This window comes from Tinamus guttatus, unplaced genomic scaffold (assembly GCF_059628265.1).
Source record: "Tinamus guttatus ecotype Peru unplaced genomic scaffold, ASM5962826v1 Tinamus_guttatus_pri_ptg000356l, whole genome shotgun sequence".
Lineage (NCBI taxonomy): Eukaryota > Metazoa > Chordata > Aves > Tinamiformes > Tinamidae > Tinamus > Tinamus guttatus.
In genome coordinates, this window is record NW_028288890.1 from 963,792 (window position 1) to 984,220 (window position 20,429).

The 20,429-nt window shown below is 38.4% G+C and overlaps 1 protein-coding gene across 3 annotated transcripts; it reads right to left on the reverse strand.

Moving 5' to 3' along the window:
• Positions 1-1,072: 1,072 nt before the first annotated feature.
• Positions 1,073-18,452, reverse strand: TPST1 (tyrosylprotein sulfotransferase 1). Of its 3 annotated transcripts, XM_088530036.1 has the most exons (5): positions 17,510-18,452; positions 13,420-13,618; positions 4,404-4,454; positions 2,146-2,205; positions 1,086-1,115 (listed from the first exon to the last, which is right to left on the reverse strand). In XM_088530036.1, the coding sequence occupies exons 1-4, from the start codon at positions 18,352-18,354 to the stop codon at positions 2,161-2,163; spliced, it is 1,140 nt and encodes a 379-aa protein (XP_088386162.1). In that variant the 5' UTR covers positions 18,355-18,452; the 3' UTR covers positions 1,086-1,115; positions 2,146-2,160. The 3 variants fall into 3 exon arrangements, with proteins under 3 accessions (XP_010223181.1, XP_088386162.1, XP_010223180.1); XM_010224879.2 differs by lacking the exon at positions 2,146-2,205 and having other exon boundaries at positions 1,073-1,115; XM_010224878.2 differs by lacking the exon at positions 1,086-1,115 and having other exon boundaries at positions 1,789-2,205.
• Positions 18,453-20,429: the final 1,977 nt, after the last annotated feature.

Genomic DNA, 20,429 nt, shown 5'->3' on the forward strand with positions numbered 1-20,429 from the left:
ACATCTCTTTTTAAATAAAAGATATTTAACAATTTCCACATGTCAATAAAACGGACAACTGTTCCACCAGAAATCCTTTACGACAAGCACAGACCACTCTTTGAAAGGTTCATACATTTAAAACAACTGTCACAGGAAGAAGAAAAAGAAACCAAAAAAAAAAAAACACTAAAGATTGAGGTTTGGAATTTAGATAGAATAAGAGTTTCTGAGACAGGTTTTGCTTTGCATTCTTTAAAACCTTAAAATAGTTGTGTAAATGTAATATAGTACCACATTAACATCAATGTAGGTTCTCCCCCACCTTTTAAACAGGTTTACATGCTTTCACAACAACAAAATCTTGAACAAAAAGACACAGTATGAAAGAAACTGGGGTGAGAAATGCAGAAAAAAAAGGCAGGTCAAGAGCAGTTAGACCTCACTGATCCCGGTGGGACAGTTCTTAATAGCATCATTTCTATGGAAAAGGCAGCAGTCTTCCTAGAGAAAGAGAAAAAATAGTTACACTTGTGGCTTTCATAACATTATAGACTTAGAAATTGCAACACATGATTAAGAGCAACAACTGTAATCTCAGTAGGTGCAGAGTCATCCTCAAGACTAACTGTAACATCAGAAAAAACTTTCCTCTAAGGAACATGGGTCCATTCTTCAGGACTCACTAAACATTCCCAGAAGTAGAGTTTAGCTGTGAAAAAAAAAAAAAAATCTGTATTTCCATTAATACTGAGAATATTTGTAAAAATGGGCTGCATTTAAATGCTTGGTTTCCCTACTGATTTCTGAATTGATATTTAAAAATAGTATTTGGAAATCTCTTCATACCCCAAAGAAAATAATGATGCTTTTTAATATCTTATTAAAATAGGGACCTGAACTTGCTGTACAACTATGCTATAACACCAAAAAAAACACATAGATACTAAAAAAGTAAAATAAAAAGAATCACCAATAAACTCTGCTAAAGCCTGGCCAAGCAGTGAAATAGTGTTACATACTACTTTCAAATGAAAAGTAACTATTATCTAAGAGTAATTAAGCAGAACTGGACATTTTTTATTACCTTCTGTGCAAGAGATATCCCACTGTATCTTCTAATCCATAGGTTCAGTCTGTTAAACAAATAATTAAATTGAAATTAGCTATTTTACATTAAAGGAAAAGATGGTATTACCAGCACCAATATTTGCACTCAAAGCCATTTAGTTGTTTGGTTGTGTTGTTAATTTTAAGCTATTCTGCTTTCACTTTACAGATTAACAGAAGTAATTTCAATTCCAGCTTCAGTATTTACAGTGCCAGAAATATTCAGTTACTGTTTCACAAAGTTTGTTTTCGTTTTTCAGATCTCACTTAGATAAACCTGCTCAGAGTCATCTTAATACAATTAGAGTATAAATGTGGTATAAATCCTCCTCCTCTGACATTTAGAAGAGTCTCATTTTGAAACCTACCGATCACATGGATTGCAAGAAGCAGTGGACCAAATTCCTTTGACATTATTCCAAGGTCTTCACAAAATGCAAACATTATAATTCAGCTAACAGCTATTTCATGCAGATCAAGGATCATTTCTGTTACTAGAACACTATTCACAAAGAGCTAGTTCTTCAAGATAGTTTATCTCCCTGCATGTTTCACCAGTCCTCATCAGCAATATTTAGCTCTGTGTTCCAACACAACCTAGATTCGCAACCTACGTGGCTGCAAGTGTATCTGTTATGTTGTAAATGAGCTTGAAAAAAAAAAACACAATAACTGCATTTGAAAGCATTATAAAATAACTATAGCGCACTTTCTCAAACCAATTTGCTGACAATAACTTTAAAGCAGCACACATTTAAATAGTTTTCTTGCCTTCAAGCTGCAGAGGCATTTTGGCCAGCACTCGAGAGTGAACAATACTGTGAGCAACAGCACATTTAGCTGCGTGGTGTCAGATTCTTAATGATTTTCTATCAGCTGAGCACAACTTGCAGCAAAGCATGAGCACTAACTGGTGGAAGGGTGAGAGCAGGCGAAACAGCCAGTAAAACAGCAAAGGCCACAGTAGAGGTGACACAGATTTATCAGAAAAGGTTTGGTGTCCACAGCAAAAAGCTCTGCTCTGAGAACAGGAGACACACACTGCAGCTAGTCTACTTTACTGATCCATGTTCATTTTATCTTGCCACGAGACTTCCTTTCTACTGTCTTCTTTGGCTGGAACACAAGAAACCGGTTTTCCTTTTTAATAACTACTTTTCATTAGAACAGCTGGAGTAAGTCAAAAACACTTGTTTGCACATGGTAGATACTGCTGTGTATTCTTGAATCTCTACCTCTAACAGAAGTGATACTCAAATAGTCTTCCCTTAACACTGGAGATCCAAGATTAAGAATACTGTGCCTGTTGTTTTTTCCCTTTTTTTTTCCTTGCCTTTTTAAGGGAAGACACTGCAAGTGCTTTAAGTCTTTATACTTACATTTATATTCAAAATAAACTTCTGTCTTGCACAAGTAGGATTAATGATGGCAGATAAAGTAAAAATGTAGGTAATACAAATACCATAAATTACTCTAAAATGGCTCTGAAGTGGCCAAGTTTTTTCAAAAACCTGGATGGAAGCAAATTATCTCCTCTTCTGCTTAAAGTACTGGTATGTTTAGCCACAGTTATGTTATAAGTTACCACATCAATGTATTCTCTTGCCCATTAATTCATTTTCAAACTACTGCACTGAAGTAGACTCCCTTGAAGGGCATTACTCTGCAAAAAGACCCCCACAACACATGAAAACGAGGCCTGGCCCCTCCACCCAAAAGATTGAGCTACTAAACTGGAAAAAATAGTAATAATAAAAAAGAACAAAGAATGGTAGTGGCTGCCCTCGGCTTTCTACTGCTTTGTAGGTGGCAGAGGCGAGTTCTACAGTTGATGTTTTTCCTAAAATATAAAAACACAGCAACAACAGCAACAAAATCTAACGCGGCTAACTAAAAGTTTGGCCACCCATAGCTTCCATTAAGGCTAATGGGGAGGAGGCTGCTCCTTGCTCTTTTAGTTGGACAGACAGACAAAATCCAGGAGGCAGAGGGGCCCCAAAATGTTTTTCCTCCCAAGTCTGCCATGTCCCATACATAGGACAAACTGGAAAAAAAAAATCTATACATTTTAACTTAGCTCTGCTTGAACACATCCGGACACAGTAACAGTGATGAGCCATTCCCTGCCTCTTCCATCAAAGCATAATGCAGAAGGCACTTCAGACATCTACATGGTTAGCAGTTATACAGCCTCCAAAATGGGTATTTCTGTGGGCCTAGTTGAGTAACTCTTCCTGGAGAAAATACAAGGGCAATTGCTAATTGTTCCACTTACTCGTCTGAAACATTTTTAACCAATAAAGTAAATTCCTCAAGATGATATTTTACAGCTAGACTATACATTCGCCTTAAGCTTAAATCTGCAAAGCCAACATGGGGAATTAATTTCACTGAGGGGATTAAGGAAAAAAAAGAAAAAAAAAAGAATATACCACACACAAAAGGGCCCCTTGAGGAAGTTCCATGGAAGAAGTTCCTCCCAGCTCCTGTATTATGTCCTTGAGAGGCACAAAGAGCTGCTCATGCAGTTTAGGATCTCATAATCCAGAGTGAACTACTATATCCATGAATTAGTAAGTGGTTACGGCCCAAACCCTTTCCACAGTGTCTACATGAGAAGGAGGCCAAGGGCTTGAAGCACATCTCCTATAATTCACAGAGCTCAGGGGCCAACAAATGCTACAATTTAGCAGTTCCAAGCCTGAATTTAGCTCTTTCTACCCCAGTGCAAGGTTAGGATCCTCAGGTAGCCAGTGAAACTTAACAGCATTCAAAGGGAAACAAGTTACAGATTCTCATTATAATCAGGAGTTTCATAGCTCACCCTAATATTAGATCAACACATAATCATACCCATGGCTGAGCTGCTTTGTTTATTTTCTCACATACTGCAGCATTTCTTTCCAAAAGGCTCTTGTTATCAGCGACCAGAGTCTGCACATTTATGCCATCTCTAGCATATTGGCTTTCAGCATTTCCGTACAAGGCAAAAAGAGACAGACAAAGCTTCTCTGCAAACAACATTTTGCATTTGGTCTACACGGCAAAACACAAAGTCTTTTCTCAAGATTCAGAGCATAGTTTGACATAACCTGCAATGAGTTCGAGTTCAATGTTCAGGGCAAGATGCCTCTAGAGTTGCACATAAATCCAAAGGAGGCTTGAGCGTAAGAACAGTGGTGGAGATTCAATTTCACAGCAAACCGCTGGCCACTTTTTCCTCTATAAACCACTTGGAAACTTGATTGTAAAAGACTAGTTTGACATTAAATTGTTGCTACATCTATGAAAAGGAAACGCTTCCAATACTGTACCTGTGGCACTTCTTTAAGAAAGTCAGGAAGTTGAAATTCGCCTTTGTAGACCTGGAAAGCAAACAACCAAGAAAAAGAATTTACTATTCAAAACAAGCATTCATTAGTGTTTGAAAAGCTAAATAGCCTATCCAGCAAAAAATGGATTAGTCTGGGTGATTAGAGTCCAGTAATGCTAAATCAGATCTACCTCGGAGCTTTCGAAATTGAGCACAACCCATTTGTAAAAGCAAAGTTTTAATAATAGGGTCTGGTAGTCTGAAGTAGTTCTACAGCTTTATACTCATTCCCAGGCTTGCTCTTTACTCAAGACAGATGGCAATGTTTGGGAAATGTATTTAATAGCATTTTAATGCAAACATGGTCACAAAAAAAATAAACTATATAACTTGTATTACATTTCAAGTTTCCTTGAGTTATGAATCATTCATGAATTAAGTCCTATATAATTCACTGACTCTACTTTTTTTAAAAGATGTTTTACAGCATGATTAAATACACTGGACTGAGTTATAGTAATACATACTTTTTGAAGTTATATGTAAAATATGAAGCAACAGATTTAACAACTTCAATAACTCCTCTCAGGGCTCTATTAGAGCTTTTAATTAAGAGAGTCTTCATCTGAAGCTTACCGGAAAAGCTGTCCCAATCTCATTAACTGTTTCAGAATTAATATTCCAGCCATTCAACAACTTGCAGTTCTCAAACATTTACGTCTTAACATTTACAGACTTACTGTATGTTACACAATAAAATGTTTTCTGATGCTTCCTATTATTTGCCATATACAAAATGTATCATTTATGCAAACAGAAATATCATACTTTGACAATTGTTCCTACCTTCCTATATTGTCAAAGGAAAGTTTTGTTAGCTTCGATAACAGTTTATGCAGTTACAGAACTACAAAAAGTCTGGGAAAAGCTAGTAACTTAGGTTCAAATTTGGTTAAGAATTCTGTATCAATTTTTATAACCCTCAGTGATTAATTTGCTTTCTATATACAGAAACCCACAATGGGATACTAGTTCCCTACACCAGCAGGCACACGGATTAATAACTGCATATATTAGTACAGAAGAGTTCCAGCATGCTATTTCCATATTCCTACAGACTTTGATAGTAAAAAAAAAAAAAAAAAAACCCTAATCCTTCCCTTTTTGGCAAAACAGCTACAATCCTTTTCCACCAGGTCTAAAGTTACAGCCAGCAACTTTAATGATCTGAATTTCCACCGCAGCTGAATCTCCTGACCAACCTTGCACCAGGAAAGGTTGTCATTACTGGGCCTTCCAATCTGTTAGACTATAGCATTACTGTCAAAACAAGCCCCGTTTGGAGAAAAAACAAGCAATAAATATTCTGGGACATGCAAGCAGCCACACCAAACAAGTGTTTCCACTCTGACCAATTAGGAAATCAGCTGGCAATGGAGTGTCTTCTCTCTGGAGGCTACTTCTTGAAAGCTGCTTGCTTCTGACATGAAACTGGAATGCATTCTAGTAACAATATATATATATATTACAGCATTATTGACTTTTTTTTTTGGCAAAGGAGACTAGAATGAGTTTTACACCCCTTTCCACTGAAAGGAACACCAATCACCCTGATCTCATAGGTTCTGTGTGCTCTTGCATAGTTGTTACCATATAGCATCAAAGAACACAAACAGTGAACGCGGTGAAAAATACCCAATGAAGACATAAAATGGAAATGGTTCTGCCCTAATGCCTCAAAGTTACAGCCTCTGGTTTGCAAATTATGTCAAAGAAAGAAGATTCAGGAAGTCAGGGGATACTTATTAACAACATACATTTGCTCTGCTTTCCTATAAATAAGACATTGGAATATAAAGCACTTTTTTTGTCCATATAGTGCAGCTGAGTCAGCTCAGTGTTTCCTGCCTGCGAGCCCCTCACCCCGAACCAGGCCTGCGGCACCAGGCCGCATGACTCACGCTGAGCCGACGCTGGCAGCCCTCCTTACTTATTATCACCATGTGAAACATATCCAAACAACAGGGCTTTGCCGAGACACAACACGAGAGCAGGAACTATTACACACACATTGCAGAACTATTGTGGTTTTGATATTCCATGTTATTCGTTAAAAGAGAAAGACTGATTCAAAGTGATAGGCACAGCTCTCATTTACATTCAGTAAGGGGGTACTGCCAGTCCCATGGTAACCTTAATGAAAGCCACACTGGTCAAAAATTCAGTGTACGGCGTATTTGATCCTAGATGTCTTATAAATATTTATAAGTGAAGGAGAGTATTTCATATTTTTAGCTTTTAGCCAAAGCATTAAAATGCAGGCTGTGTTTCTAGAGAGCAGGAATGAGAGTTACTTACCCACAGCACTGCTCCATACGAATGCTACAGAACCACCTAAGCAAGAGTCACGGGAGGGGAAAAAAACCCATAGCATCTTTTACTTCGTACTGATACTGGAAGGGACATGTATTTCAGAAGACTTTATGTGGCTGAGGAAATAGTCCCAACATGCACACATGACCTGCAATAACTTATTTTCATTCAAAGAAAGTAGTATGGGCAACTGTTGATCTTCTATAAGCACCTGGTTATTTGCATCATGAACAAATCTTGCCGTTCCAGCTAGAAGGTATCTTCTAAGCCACAGCTACTTGTGGTATTTTAAAACATCATCTGGAAAATACTGAAACTTTTTTCTTTTTTCTGGGGGGGAGAGGAACCAACCACTTCAGAGAAGAAAAATTGCACAGTAGTAATTTTGCTTTGCACAGGGATGAAAAGCAAATGTTCATTATACAGCCACAATTCAACAGTTCACATCACAGCCTGTCTCCTTCTCTACATCTGATGACGTCGCACGCAGCTCTCATTCAACTACTTAATTTTTAAACCTGTGTGATTTAAAAGTCAGGTTTTACCCTGTTTAATAACTGACTTCTGAGCTTAAATTAACTGGGTTTAGACAGCTCAGTAAGAGCTCTAGTAATTTAGTAATCTGAGTTGTTTATTCTTTCTGCACCTTTCTGGCTAAATTCTGAAGTTACAGAATTAACGTAACAAAATAAGCTTATGTGCCCCTTACACACAAATATTTTAAATTAAGCCATGCTGCAGTTTACAAAGGTACAATATAATCAACGCCCAGCCAGAGAGGCTGCATTTAGATTAGGTATAAAGAGCAACTGTGCATAATCCTGGTTGAAAACTCACATTATCTAGAAGAATGGTTTTGTGGAGACCGAGGCTGCAAACAAACCGGTTCAGAGGAGTTCCAGAAACCGTACGTGGTCTCTCTTGACTCAAAGCCCAGGGAACTGCTACAATCCAGAAACTCGAGAAAACAATGCCGCCGTCCGCAGCCAAAGACATTAGGAGGTTTCAGACTCAAAATTTTTCTCTGACCCATTTTTTAAGTCTAAAACGTGTTATTTGGAGAGTGGCAGCAGAGAAGCAGATGGAGGACGCTGGAATGATTTCCAGTCTAAGCAGGAATTCAGGGAAGCTGGGCAGAAATGGCGCTCACACTCCCTAGGAGAACTATTTCACAAGCCCAAATGGATTTCCAAAGGGGGGGGGAAAAAGCTTTAGTAATTTATTTCATTTCATTATTCAGTGTTGGAGCTATTCAAATTGTTAAAAAGTTATTCAAGTAATGTATGTTTTCTCCAAAAGGAATAATAATAATAAAAAAATCCAGTTATCTGACAAAACCCTTAAAATACACAAGGAAAGTTTAAGTGTTTCTTCTTATTACAGATGCTACACTTAATTCATCTTTAGAGAAGATTAAAGCATTCATTTTCACTCACTTTCAAGGTTGATTAAAAAAAAGTTATGTTATATCTGGTCAGATCTAGTACACAGAAATAAGGGGTCTTTCTGTTTAGTAGTTGGCCTGCAAATAAATGTACTTGTGCTCAGTGGATTTTCAAAACAAAAATACAGAGTACAAAGCTGCCAATGTTTAATTGTCCACCCCCCAAAAAAGAAATACTGGCAAATAAGCAAACAAGCTCCTTCCTGGAGATAGCCCTTCATGGCAGGTTACATGGAGGTGTCCTACGCTTGTTCTTTCTGGCTTTGCAAGGCTTAGACAGCTCTTTACTTCCTTTCTGGAACCACCAGGAACGGAGACATCCGAGATAAAAACGTTTATCCTGCAGGAACACTGCAGGAAGCTTCCTCCCTCCCTGCCCCCAGGCCACTGAACATGTCAAAATACATCTTGCAGCTATACATAGTTTTGCATATTGTTTGTTAAGAACTCATTATTCCATTACTGATCATATGCAGGCAGAGCTGACATGAAAGCAAAAGATATATGTGAGAAAATAACACTGACAAAGTATCTTCTTGGTGGTCACAAGAGAGACTTAAAAATCTTTTTTACTTATTACTTTAAATTGCCAGGAAAGCACCCCCGCAGCCAGATGCCTTTATGCTTAACTTGCTACACTTAAGCAGGGCAGCCTTTTTTTAGGCTATTTGAGCAGTCTATCATTACAGCACAGCCCCGCAATTACACGTCTTTGACAACACAATTATTCCCATGCAATAGTATAGGGATGTTTCACACTCTCTAGCTCGGATCATTTCTCCATTTGAAGCCTCAAATACACACCAAGCCCTGAAACCAGGATTATCAGGAAAGTCTCAGCCCTTATCAGCAGGAGACACTTCCTCGGTATCTGATACACGGTATGAAACAGAGCAGGTAACAGAGCTCTGTTTTTTCCCCCTCTAGCTGTTACTGGAGAAAATATCATCAACAATCTAAGGGAGAGGTAAATGCAGCTTTCAGAAGTGATGAGAGGAACCCACACACATTTAAATAGGCATGATGAAAACACAGGCTTTTTGTGTGCTGTTCTGTGCACTTCTGCCTCTTGCTCTCTGCAGGGCAAGGATTGCGACTTCATGAAGAATCCAGAAGAACTGCCTGGAATATGTATTCCTAGCTTACAAATCCACTCAGTGGGAAGCGTGTGCCAAAGAAAATCTGATGCAATACATTACAGATGTGAAAGGAAGCTGCAAGGCCAATCATAATATAAGAATAAGCCAGTTTCTACTGGGCATAAGACAGAGTTTTACAGTTATGAATAGTCTCCAGCTTTTGGTACATTCTACTAAACTGCTTACGTACACTTTTACACGACATGAAGGCATATCAGACACTTTTCAAATTTAAAGTTGTTTTTTTTCTGTATTTTGTCATAAAGACACTGGGCTACCATTTTAGAGTTTAATTATTTGAGTTTCTGCTTCATTTGCAGAAGATGATTCATTTTTGGTTACAGGAAGTTCCGTTCCTTTATGTTCAGAATGTAGAATTTGCTATGGCTTTAGGGGAAAAAATTAGAGATGACTCAATCCACAATGCCACATAGCACTGGGAGGCCAATGCAAGGAGAGATGAAGTAAGTTTCAGGCTCTGTTACTTCAAAAAACGAAGCCAGAACTAACATGACAAAGACAGCAAACACCAGTCACATCTTATCTCTGTGCTCTCTTACAGAAGCATGAAAAAGCAACCTGTTTTGGTGCCAGAGGGGTAACATTACAGTGAAAATCCAAATACTGCAGGGATCTTCATGTTCCTTGCATTACCTACACTTCTGTAGAAATCCTTCTTCAAGGATCACACCTTAGATGATGTGAATCATCATTTTGCTGCCAACACTGAAGCAAAAGACATATATAAAGCAGTACATATGCAATTCAGTAGTGGGGAGAAATGAAGCCAGTGTTTTGCACTCATGTTAGCTGTTTGTTTCCATTTCTCCTCCAGGTCTAGCCCTGACACGTTTCAGGCACCCTTCGTCCCTAATGCAAGAGGCAAACTAACAGCAGCAGCTTTCAAGTCGTCAACCAGGATTTTTACTGCTGAATGTTGGTCTAATTTGTTGCTTTCTAAATAGCAACAGATTTTGCTCCATATAATCAGTACAAATGTCGTGATACCAGCAGTATTTAAGCACAGCATACTAGAACAGCCATCTCCCGGTTTCAAACAGTTTGGAATCTGTTTTGAACAAGGGGGAATATGAAAACTTCTAGTCTCAGACTTTTGTAGAACTATCAATCTTCCTGCAGTCAAAAGAGGCTTTCTAGCTATGAGCTTGTTTGCACCCTGACCATTTTTCAAATCTTCACTTCATCTATTCTTATTTTGTATGTACCTATGCGATTTTGCATGTACCATTTAAAGTACTATCAATCATACAAAGCAAGAGTTCTGTGATCACGAGAGAAATAAATTTTGTTTTCTAAAATGCATCTGATAGATATGAACTAGATCATATCGTTGTTGTTCCATCTTTAAGTGGAGCCAGACTCTCCCTGGCCAGAAATTTCAGTGGAGCTTCTGCCCTGTTGTCATGACTTCCACAATCAATTTCCACCAGCATTACACAACAGTCCTTGTTACGTAACGCTCCTCATCACCCCAAGAACTAACCAACCCCACCCATCCCCAAAAACACAGTCCTGCTGCCCCCACCACTGCTCTGTTTGCCAGACTGGTCCAGCTTCTGCCATCCAACAGTTCCTGTTGTCTTCAACACACACCAGAACTACGACTCCTGCAGCAAACATCAAATAATTATTTTGAGTTAGTCAGTCACTCTAAGGGGTTACAATATTAATACAAAACAGTGCAGTTTAGAAGTCTAAACTTAATCTGTTTGCAATGACTAAAACTTGAGGGTTTAAAGTTTGCAGAGACCACAAATACAAATAACAAAACAAATTCCAATGCATGAAGTGAAGCAATAAACAGCTACGTGCAAGATTTGTGAACACACTGAATTATGCGCTGAATAACTTCAGAAAGATTTATTTCAATCTGGGTTGACTCCTACAATATAACCAGAACAAAAATCTGTACAAAACAGAATCCTAGGTGAATAAATAAGAGAAAACAAAAACAAAAGCAGTGCAGAAAGTTCGTAAACCCACCAGTTAAAAGTGTGCAATAACATAAACGTATTTAAAAAATTCTGTCCAGGTCAAAGTTCCCAAAGGCTGGAAATCGAAGATCAAGGACTTAAATGTCCTCTAAGCCACAGTAGCAAGAAATATGTTTATGAGAAAGGAGAAATTCAGAGGAGCACACGCTATCCATGATGGGCAAGGCTGCCAATGAATCAGAGCTCCGTGAGGGAAAAGTCTGGGGGGATAGGAAGCAAAGTGAAGCATTTTTTCAAATTTCAGCAATTTTTATCAGTTCCAACTGATCATCAAGCAGAATTTGACTCATTGCAAAGCTTCCTTGGTTTAAGGCCAAGCTCAGTGGCCAGCTCTTTGGCAGTTTACTATGCAAGATACACGATAGCCACAAAGTCTGGTACTCCTAGAGAGGCTGAAGAGACTGTTGCTCTGAGAATTAAGCAACCCATGAAGAAAACTGGTCTGGGAGCTGGGAAGCCTTCAAATCCTGAACCCCCGGGAAGTCAGAACATCAATGCTTTAACAGTCCATAAAGAGAAAGAGAGGGGGCCAGGAGGTGCTGAGCAGGGATTTGCCGAGTCCCAGCGAGGAGGAAACAAAGCGAAGTGACTGGGCAAGAATTGAGACCATCTGAGCACAAACCGGAACGCTGACTTGAGCCCTCCTTTGAAATGGCTCCTTGGGGTACGTGTCATTTTGAAAGCTTCGTGTCTCAGCGTTTTCAAAAGGAATATTACAAGTTCAGGAATTACGCTACCCTTATTTCTCTCACTTTGTGGATTTTAAGGTTAATTCAGGACATCTCCTTGGTCTTATCCATACAAGCAGGATCTACAGAAGTTATTTTTCCTGGCCTCCTCTTGTTCTTTAGAAAAATATATACTGGTGACACAATAAATACAGTCACAAACACAGTCCAAGCCTCAAGACAATTTTAAATAAAATATTAGTATAAAATACTAATATTCTCCATGATTATTAAATTGTTCAATGTTGATTTATTTTTTAAAATCACGTTGAATTGTACAGAAAAGTCAGCTTGAAAGACTTAAGAGTATTAGAAAACCTATAAAATGCTCACCACTATCCCTACTAGAAAAGGGAGTTATCTTTTTAAATAGCCATCAGCTCAGCATGGAAAAGTTAACCTGCCATCCTTCAATATACTAATGAGCTGCTTAGGGCGAGTTTCTCAGAAAGGGCTCTTAAGAATTAATGCAAAATGTTTAGAAAATTTAATAAATCTTTCTGTATCTACCAATTAGCAGTTCTGTATCTATCAATTAGCAGATACCAAGCAGTTATTTACAGTCAAAAGGGTAGTGAAAGACAGACCTTTCAAATTGCTCTGTTCACTTTTTCCAGTGATGACTTGCTGTGTCAGTAAAAAGTCACCTTCTTTTAATAAGTGTACATTCTCAAAAGAGAAGTTAATTATTCTTATTGCAAACAATTGTACTAAGCTTTTCAATGGATACCTCCAGGGATAAACAGTTGTATAGCCTAACTATTCAAATTCCAACAACATTCAATTTAGACAGACTAAAATCCTCATGTTTAGGTTAATCAGCACCAGACTTTCCTTCTTATTTGTTTGTTTTAAACTAAAGAGGACAGCAAAGAACCGGGAAGTCTGACATTTTGATCATCTTGAACCATTTTCCACTGCTTACTTCTCAAATTCTCCCAAGTATTTAAGTATAATTGTGACAGAGTTTCTGCCAATCACTTGGTTAAAAAGCTGAGCCCATGAATGGAGTTTGCTGACCGGTCAGCTGGGGTTTTTCCTGGCCAGGCCCCCCAGTCAGTGGACAATTCTTAAGAGGTTCAGTTCAACACCAAAGGGAACAGCTCAGGCCTGGAGTCAGGGGGAAGGGAGATGAAGCAACAAGAGCAAAAAGCAGGAGCTGGACGTCCAGTGCTCAAGGTCCTATGAGACCTTGCAGTGGCAAACAAAAGGTATTGCTAAGTATTAAGAAGTATTAGAAATAGACCTAAAATCTTCAGCTCTACAGCTCACTTCCAGTTGTTCAACAATTAAATTTAGACACACAAAAATCCCTTACCCTCCTTGTGTTTTCCAGAACTTTTTGATCTGGCTTCCCATAATTGGGTGGATTGGCATACGGATCGTAGCCCAGCTTTGCTAACATGGGTGCAATCACTGGCATATCCTGCAGAACGTCAGCGGGGATCTTCCCGACCCACTTGGACAGCGCTTCCACGTTGACTGGCTTGATGACTTGGTCAGTAGATCTTTCAACTCTGTGGAGGCAAAAAGAGAGAATACATTTTGCACTCCAATCAATACTTGCTTCTTAGCTAACCCTAAGACCTTATGTTCCCCTCTTCTTGTACTGAAATAGTACAAAGGCAAATACCTTGTGCTGAGGTAAAACCCCTGAATGTTTTAAAGAAACGCACATGTCCTGCCTCACTGTCGTTTTAGTCTTTGCTAACAGTAAGCTCAGCATAAAACATTTCCTGGTAAATTAATACCTAGCAGAAGATTAACAAGGAACTACATTTAGCTGCTCCTAGGCACTGATTTAAATATATAATATAGAACATTTAGTCTTCCTTTTAAATCCTTTACTGTCCTTTCACTTAAAATTGGAAGGCAGAAAAAATTAAAGCATAAGGTCTAGGTAAGATTCTTAAGCATGAGGAGTATCTGAGGGCGTGCGGTTGAGAGCGAGAGGATAGCAAAAAAAAAAGGAGACAAAAAATGGCAAGAAAACAAAGTTCTAATAAATTTGGCTGTCTGTATGTATGGACAAATGCTCCCTGGACCTGCTTTCAGGTTCCTCTGAAACTGCTGTACCAATTCCAGCTTTAAAAGCAGCTGGTAGCAGGGAACACAGGACTAACCCCAAACGCTTTTACATCTGTACCAGGATAAAATGAAAGAAAGGTATGTATTAAAAATAGTATATTCTGAAGTGATTTTGCCTAGACAGCTATTTTCATAATAAGCCTAATAAAAATTGCTATAAAAGGGTTGATATTTCTTTGCATTTGTGGTCCCCACAGCTGTTTTCAGTTAGGAGGCAAATGCCAGAGCTATATTAACAATACTAGTTATAGCATGTCGTCCAGCCATAATACATTCCTTGAACAGCCACGCTGGCAATTACTTCAAACCACAGAAGGTTTCACGCTAACTACGAGTTTTGTGGTGAACATCCTCAAAACTCTTGCAGTGTTTTTCAAGCTGGATAAAGAAAAAAAAAAAGGGGGAGGGGGTGATAAAGTAAAGTAGAACTATGAGCGTGGGGCTGTCTCAGCAGCAGAGGAGGAAAAACAAAATAAATAAATAAAATGCTGAAGAAGAGAATAAAGGCAGCCAACGGCTTCCTCACATCAAGCAGCCAGTGGAACAGCAAGTCGGGATACTAAATGCAAACTGTCTAGTGTCTAATACTGCTATTTAGAGACTGTGGCGTAAGAGTTTGAGTTTAGAATAAGACGGAAAATGAAGTCAAGTAGCATCCTGAGGAATTCTGGAAGCTGTTTAGCAACTGTTTTTTCTCTAAGTAACCTGCATGTTAACTCCATATACAACTGAAAATAAAGGTTCTTACATTGACCTAGAGCTGCATGCCATCCTACGCAGCTTCCACTAGACAGATCATCTTGATTTTAGACTAGTTCAAAAATGCTTTCAACCATTCACTTTCTATTACCTGTGAATAACATTGACAAATTGTCTAAAGTCTTTTAGGGATACTGGGGTTCCTTCCTCAAAATGTTTAAATATTTCAAGGCAACAAACTTGCCAAATTTGTGTTCCAGAACTCTCCTACAGTTAAAATGCCTCCAGGCGTCTCATGTTGGACCCGACCTGAGCAAATCCCCAAGTCTTAGAAGCGAGTTGGAAGATGACTGAGGCAGGGTTCTCTGCTCATTCTCCTAAATTCTTGCACCATATTGCAGACTTTGCAGATTACACGAGTAATTCATTTGCTATTTGACTTCAGAAGTTTATTACCCTACTAATACTTTGCAGACAACTGCAGAACGAGTTTCATCCAGACCCTGATCTCCTTAGCATGTAACGGGCACTGGGTCTGCATGTTGACATCTTTTTTGGTCGGTTAAAACCTGATCCTGAGTCTTAACAGCTGAGAAGACTGAATTTAGCTGCAGCTGAGAACAGACCTAGGGCAACCTGACAAAAAGAACTAAATCTACCCCATGGTGGGTTTTGTTCAGTTGCAAGAGTTTGCAAAGGTGTGGGCAGCAAGGCCCTGTAAGGCTCAGGGTAAACCAACTATCGAGTATCCCTTCAAATAATTTTTCTGGGCTCTGTGTACGCAAGGTTTCCTGCAATAAGGACAAGACCCAGAAATGGACTGGTTATAACTGGCACAAGGAAATCAGACTGGGGAATCTCAAGCTTCCCCTGCACAATCAACATTAGCATCATATGACTACACTAAATAGAATATTTCCGATGTCTTATTCTTTTTTCCTCCCCAACAGATCTTTAAAGGCTGAGTCACTGAAATCATTATCAAATTATAAAGGTCTCTTGCAACAGTAAAAACAAATCTGGCCACATATTTCAAGCGTATTTGATTAGATAAAAACACTACAGACAATACATTAATAAACTTCCCACTACTGCTGAAACCATCTAAAACAATTTCAGTTTTGTGCATCACCTAACCATGAAGAGTAAATAATAATAAAAAAAATCCATGGATAGACTGGAGGCCCCAAAACAGGAACATTTTCATACTTGTTTCAGTCTTAAATTTGGAATTTTGATTCAAGAATGATGATGAAGTAACACTACATTGTCTTAATATTTTGAGACATGAAGTACTTTCAACTCCTCGCATCCCATTCCACCAGTTCTGGCAAGAAATACTATTAGAAACTGTGCAAGTTCTCTAAGGCTACTGAGTTTTCTTATCTAGAGGTCTGTTAAATTTTACAAACACTAATTTGGAAGCTGTAAGGTAGTAATATTTTACTAGAAACTGCATTCTACATAGTTATTTTTACAGGACACTTAATAGAATTTAGCAACCACTAATTCATTGAAGAACTTCACGTAACCAGAAGGGTTACTAGAAGTCAAGTAAACAGCATCTTCAATTTTAATTTCTCTAAACTGTAGTTTAAGAAGAAAATCCATTCTGTATTCAACAGCTGGAAACGCCTCTAGCCAGCCCACATTGCTGGGCAAGTTGCCTGTGTTCTTCCAAAGCACTTGGTCACCAAAGGACATTCAGAACATAGAAACAAACTTAACTGGGCATGCCTTGCTGTTAGGACACAGCTTTTAAATAATTATTTTAGAAAATTAAACGGTCTGGCAGATGCATTTGTCACAGTAAATAAGGAAGAGGAGCCATTCAAACATTCACCTATTCCCCCACTGTGAAAACAAGTGAACTCTCTTATCTCAGAAATCCAGCTGTAAATAGTTGCAAACAAACCAAAACAGCCAGTGGTTTAGTCAGAGAATAAACTAGCTTTTTTAATTCCTCTTTCACAATACCCAAGTTTTGTAAGTAGAGCTAAATTTCAGGTTCTGAAAAGTAGGTTGGTCAGGTGCACAGACAGCATTACAATACAAAAAGATTTGCCTACAACAACATTTATTTTATTTGAAATGCTTATCCTTTTAAAGAGGCTATTACCAACAGAAAAGCTTGCCAATTCTGCTTTCTATTTTGCTGGAACACACTCCTCAAGTTTCCTGGAAGATTACACTCTTGGCAAATATAACTTGAGGGCTATTCTTGCACTAACGAGAATCATTAAGTTCTCCAAATCAGACAAGAGATCTTGCTAAAACAAATAATGCCGTATTAGATAAGACAGCTTGATTTTGGGGCACTGGCAAAAGCCTGAAGAAAAGTTGATATTAGAAGTCCAAACCAAACTAGAGTGACCATTAATTAGAAACTATTTAATACATTACCTAAATATTTATTACTGGGACAAATATTTAGAGGGAACAACCTGAAACTGGCTTATCGCTAACTATTTGCATTCTTATTTTTTGTATAGTCTTCATCAGAAATCAGCATATTTAGGTGCTTAAAACTGAAACAAAGTTCCAACTACTGTCCCAGGTGCAAAGTTTCCTATATTACCTTTTAGAACAACACAAGATAAGAGAGGAAGGCTCATACTCACTTTGAAAGAGAAACACCCCCTGCTTTTCCAATCATTTCTTCATGGTGCAGCACTGCTTGGTTCCATGGGATGCGGAGAAACTTTAAGAGAGTCCTCATCCATCTCTCAGGATGCAGCACAAGCTGTTCATAATGTACCAGCATACACCTTTCAAAACCAACCTCCATACACTGGTTATACATCGTTTCTATCGCACGATTCCACTTGGTCAAGCAGTCCCTGTAGCTGTTAAGGTCAAACCCAGCTATGGTGACCTTCCTGGATATCATGGAATGTACGGACGCACGACCATCCCGCACCATTAGAAGAAATTTGGCGTTGGGGAAAATTCTGGCAAGGTAAGTTAAGGATTTTAGAGCAAAAGGATCTTTGTTACACAAATATGGTGCAGGTTCCCCATGTTTCACAATGATTTCCAATAAAAATGCTTGCATGGCCGAGTCCAGAACCTCATCCGTGACCCCAGCTTCATCCAGTCGGATTTTCTCTTTGCTTGATCTAGCCCACATCTGCTTAACGGCCAGAATTCGCGGGATCACCCTTGTCTCCTCTCCGCATCGAATATCCGGATGCGCGTCGAGCATGGCACGCATTAAAGTAGTGCCACTGCGAGGTACTCCTCCAATAAATATTAAAGGCATGTCTTTGTTGTAAGCAAAAGTTTTATTTGCACTTGCACTAGACCCAGTTCTGACTGTGCTTCTCACGCTGTCCGCTCGCAGAGGCTGGCTCCGTTCCTCTATGCGATGGTGACACTCCATGGCGTGCTGGCCCAGGTAGAACACCGTCACGGAGCTGATCACTAGACATGCCAATAGCAAGTTCTGCTTCAGTTTTCCTACCATTTTGGTAAAGGCTGTCGCTTCGAAATAACAGACCTTTTACTTCAGATTATCTTCTAGTTCACATGCCATTGGGGTGCTAATCCAAAATAAATCAAGGCCTGGTGAGAAAAAGAAGTTTAAAAGTTTGTTGACTACTACTATGATTAATCAGCGATAAAAATATCTGACTACAGCTACTAAGTGTAATGCTTAAACACAAATCTGCCATAATAAGAAGTTCTTTGGTTTACCTGCAGGAGGAGCAGCACAATACACAACAAGACTTGCAATTATCCTTCCTATTTAAATTTAAAGTTCTCAGGTATATTACAACAACATAACTGAAATAATTCCACAGATAGCAAATAATCAGTTTTTTGATCCAGCAAAGATGCCATTTATACAAGACTCTACAACCTGAAAAAACAAAAGGAGACCATCTTTAAGTGAGGCTTCACAGCTTGCAAAGACAAAAAATGGTTCTCCGACATTTGGGCAAGGTCTTTACACAATGAAGAAAGCCAATTTGCACTAAGAAAACTTCAAATTTTACCTCAAGGTAAACTTTGGTTAAAGTAACGTTTAGTCATTAAAAACTACAAACACCATCCAAGATTAAAGTCAACTATGATTAAAACTAAAGTAAACCTTAATTTAAATAATGGCAAAGAACAATCAGCCCATGCTAAGTTAGAAGTTCTCATCCATCTCAATATCCAGAAAATCCAAAGCAGATATGTAAAATAAAATTAGAGGAATTGGATCCCAACTTCCTTCTTTACATATTCCTTTTTCTAAAATTTGGCTCCCAAAGATGGTTCTTTCCAAAAAAGACTATGTGACAGTAATCAAAATACTTATTATTCCATTAGTTAAAAAGCACATCTTAAGCAGTGTTCTGAACCTCTTGAGAAATATTAGCTGAAGTACTAAAAACAAGTTTGAATAAATTACAAAACAGGAAAGAAATCCTGCTCTCAAATCAGCACACCAGGGAAAACTAAAACCTTACATAACTTTAAGTCATACAATAAGACATTCCCAGCAAAAGATACATACTGCTTTTTACCTTCAAACAAGAAGGTTTTGATTCCTTTTAAGCGGTGCTGAAAAGCTGGTAGGTTCTTTTAGCCAATTCTACTTCACCTAGAAGAATGTGCATTTTGGCTGGTATGACAGCAGGTCAAATGTTCAAATGTTGCACTTTAAAGCTAAGAATTTGATTATGCAGTTACTCTATAGAAAGCTTTCTATAAAGTACCCAAATCGCAATCACAACTCAGTAGATAATAATGGCAAGAAAATGATGCTTCAAAAAGCCTCATGGCAGCCAATATCTGTGAAGTTTATTGTTTTAGTAACTTCCTATTTATACAGTGGCGTAAAATTAACTTGAAAATATATTTTGAATCTTATTTGTCGCAGTATAATCTTTTTTCTGGTCCTACAACATCATACTTTAGTCCATTTGAAATAATTGCTAGAAAATAATGAAGCCAGTTTGAGAGCTCATCTATTTCAGCAGGTATCAATAATATGGATTTCATTTCACTTCGTAATTTGCGCTTAAACAGTACTGAATTCTTGGTCACAAAACCAATCTATACATTAATCTACACTTTTCATTCATTAAAAATTACTGTATAGACAGCTCTCTTATTCTGTTGATTATCAGCTTTGGATTTTGGGAAAGATGAGATGATTCTTCCTCTCCAAATTAAAGTGAAATTACAACTCCTTAATTGCAATTGTCAGTAAGAGCTTGCTTTTCATGGCTGAAATAACTTGCAGAACAGATATGAATCACATGCTTTTAGCTGTAAAGAGCTCCAAATACTAAGATACTGCCAGTGTTTTAAACAACTGGCTTCCTCAAAGCTTTTCCATCTCCAAATGAAGAGCTCTTATCCCTCTACTTATCCCCTCTCTGAAACATCATCAACTTAACATCTTCTTTCATACAAATCCTTTCATGAGCTCAGGGATTCCCTGTAAGATCCTCTAGACTTCCACCTTACCGGGTTGCCGGTTTTCCCGGATTTTGCCATCGGCTCTGGTGGCTGGCACAGACTCCGTGCTGTGCAGCCTGGGCAACC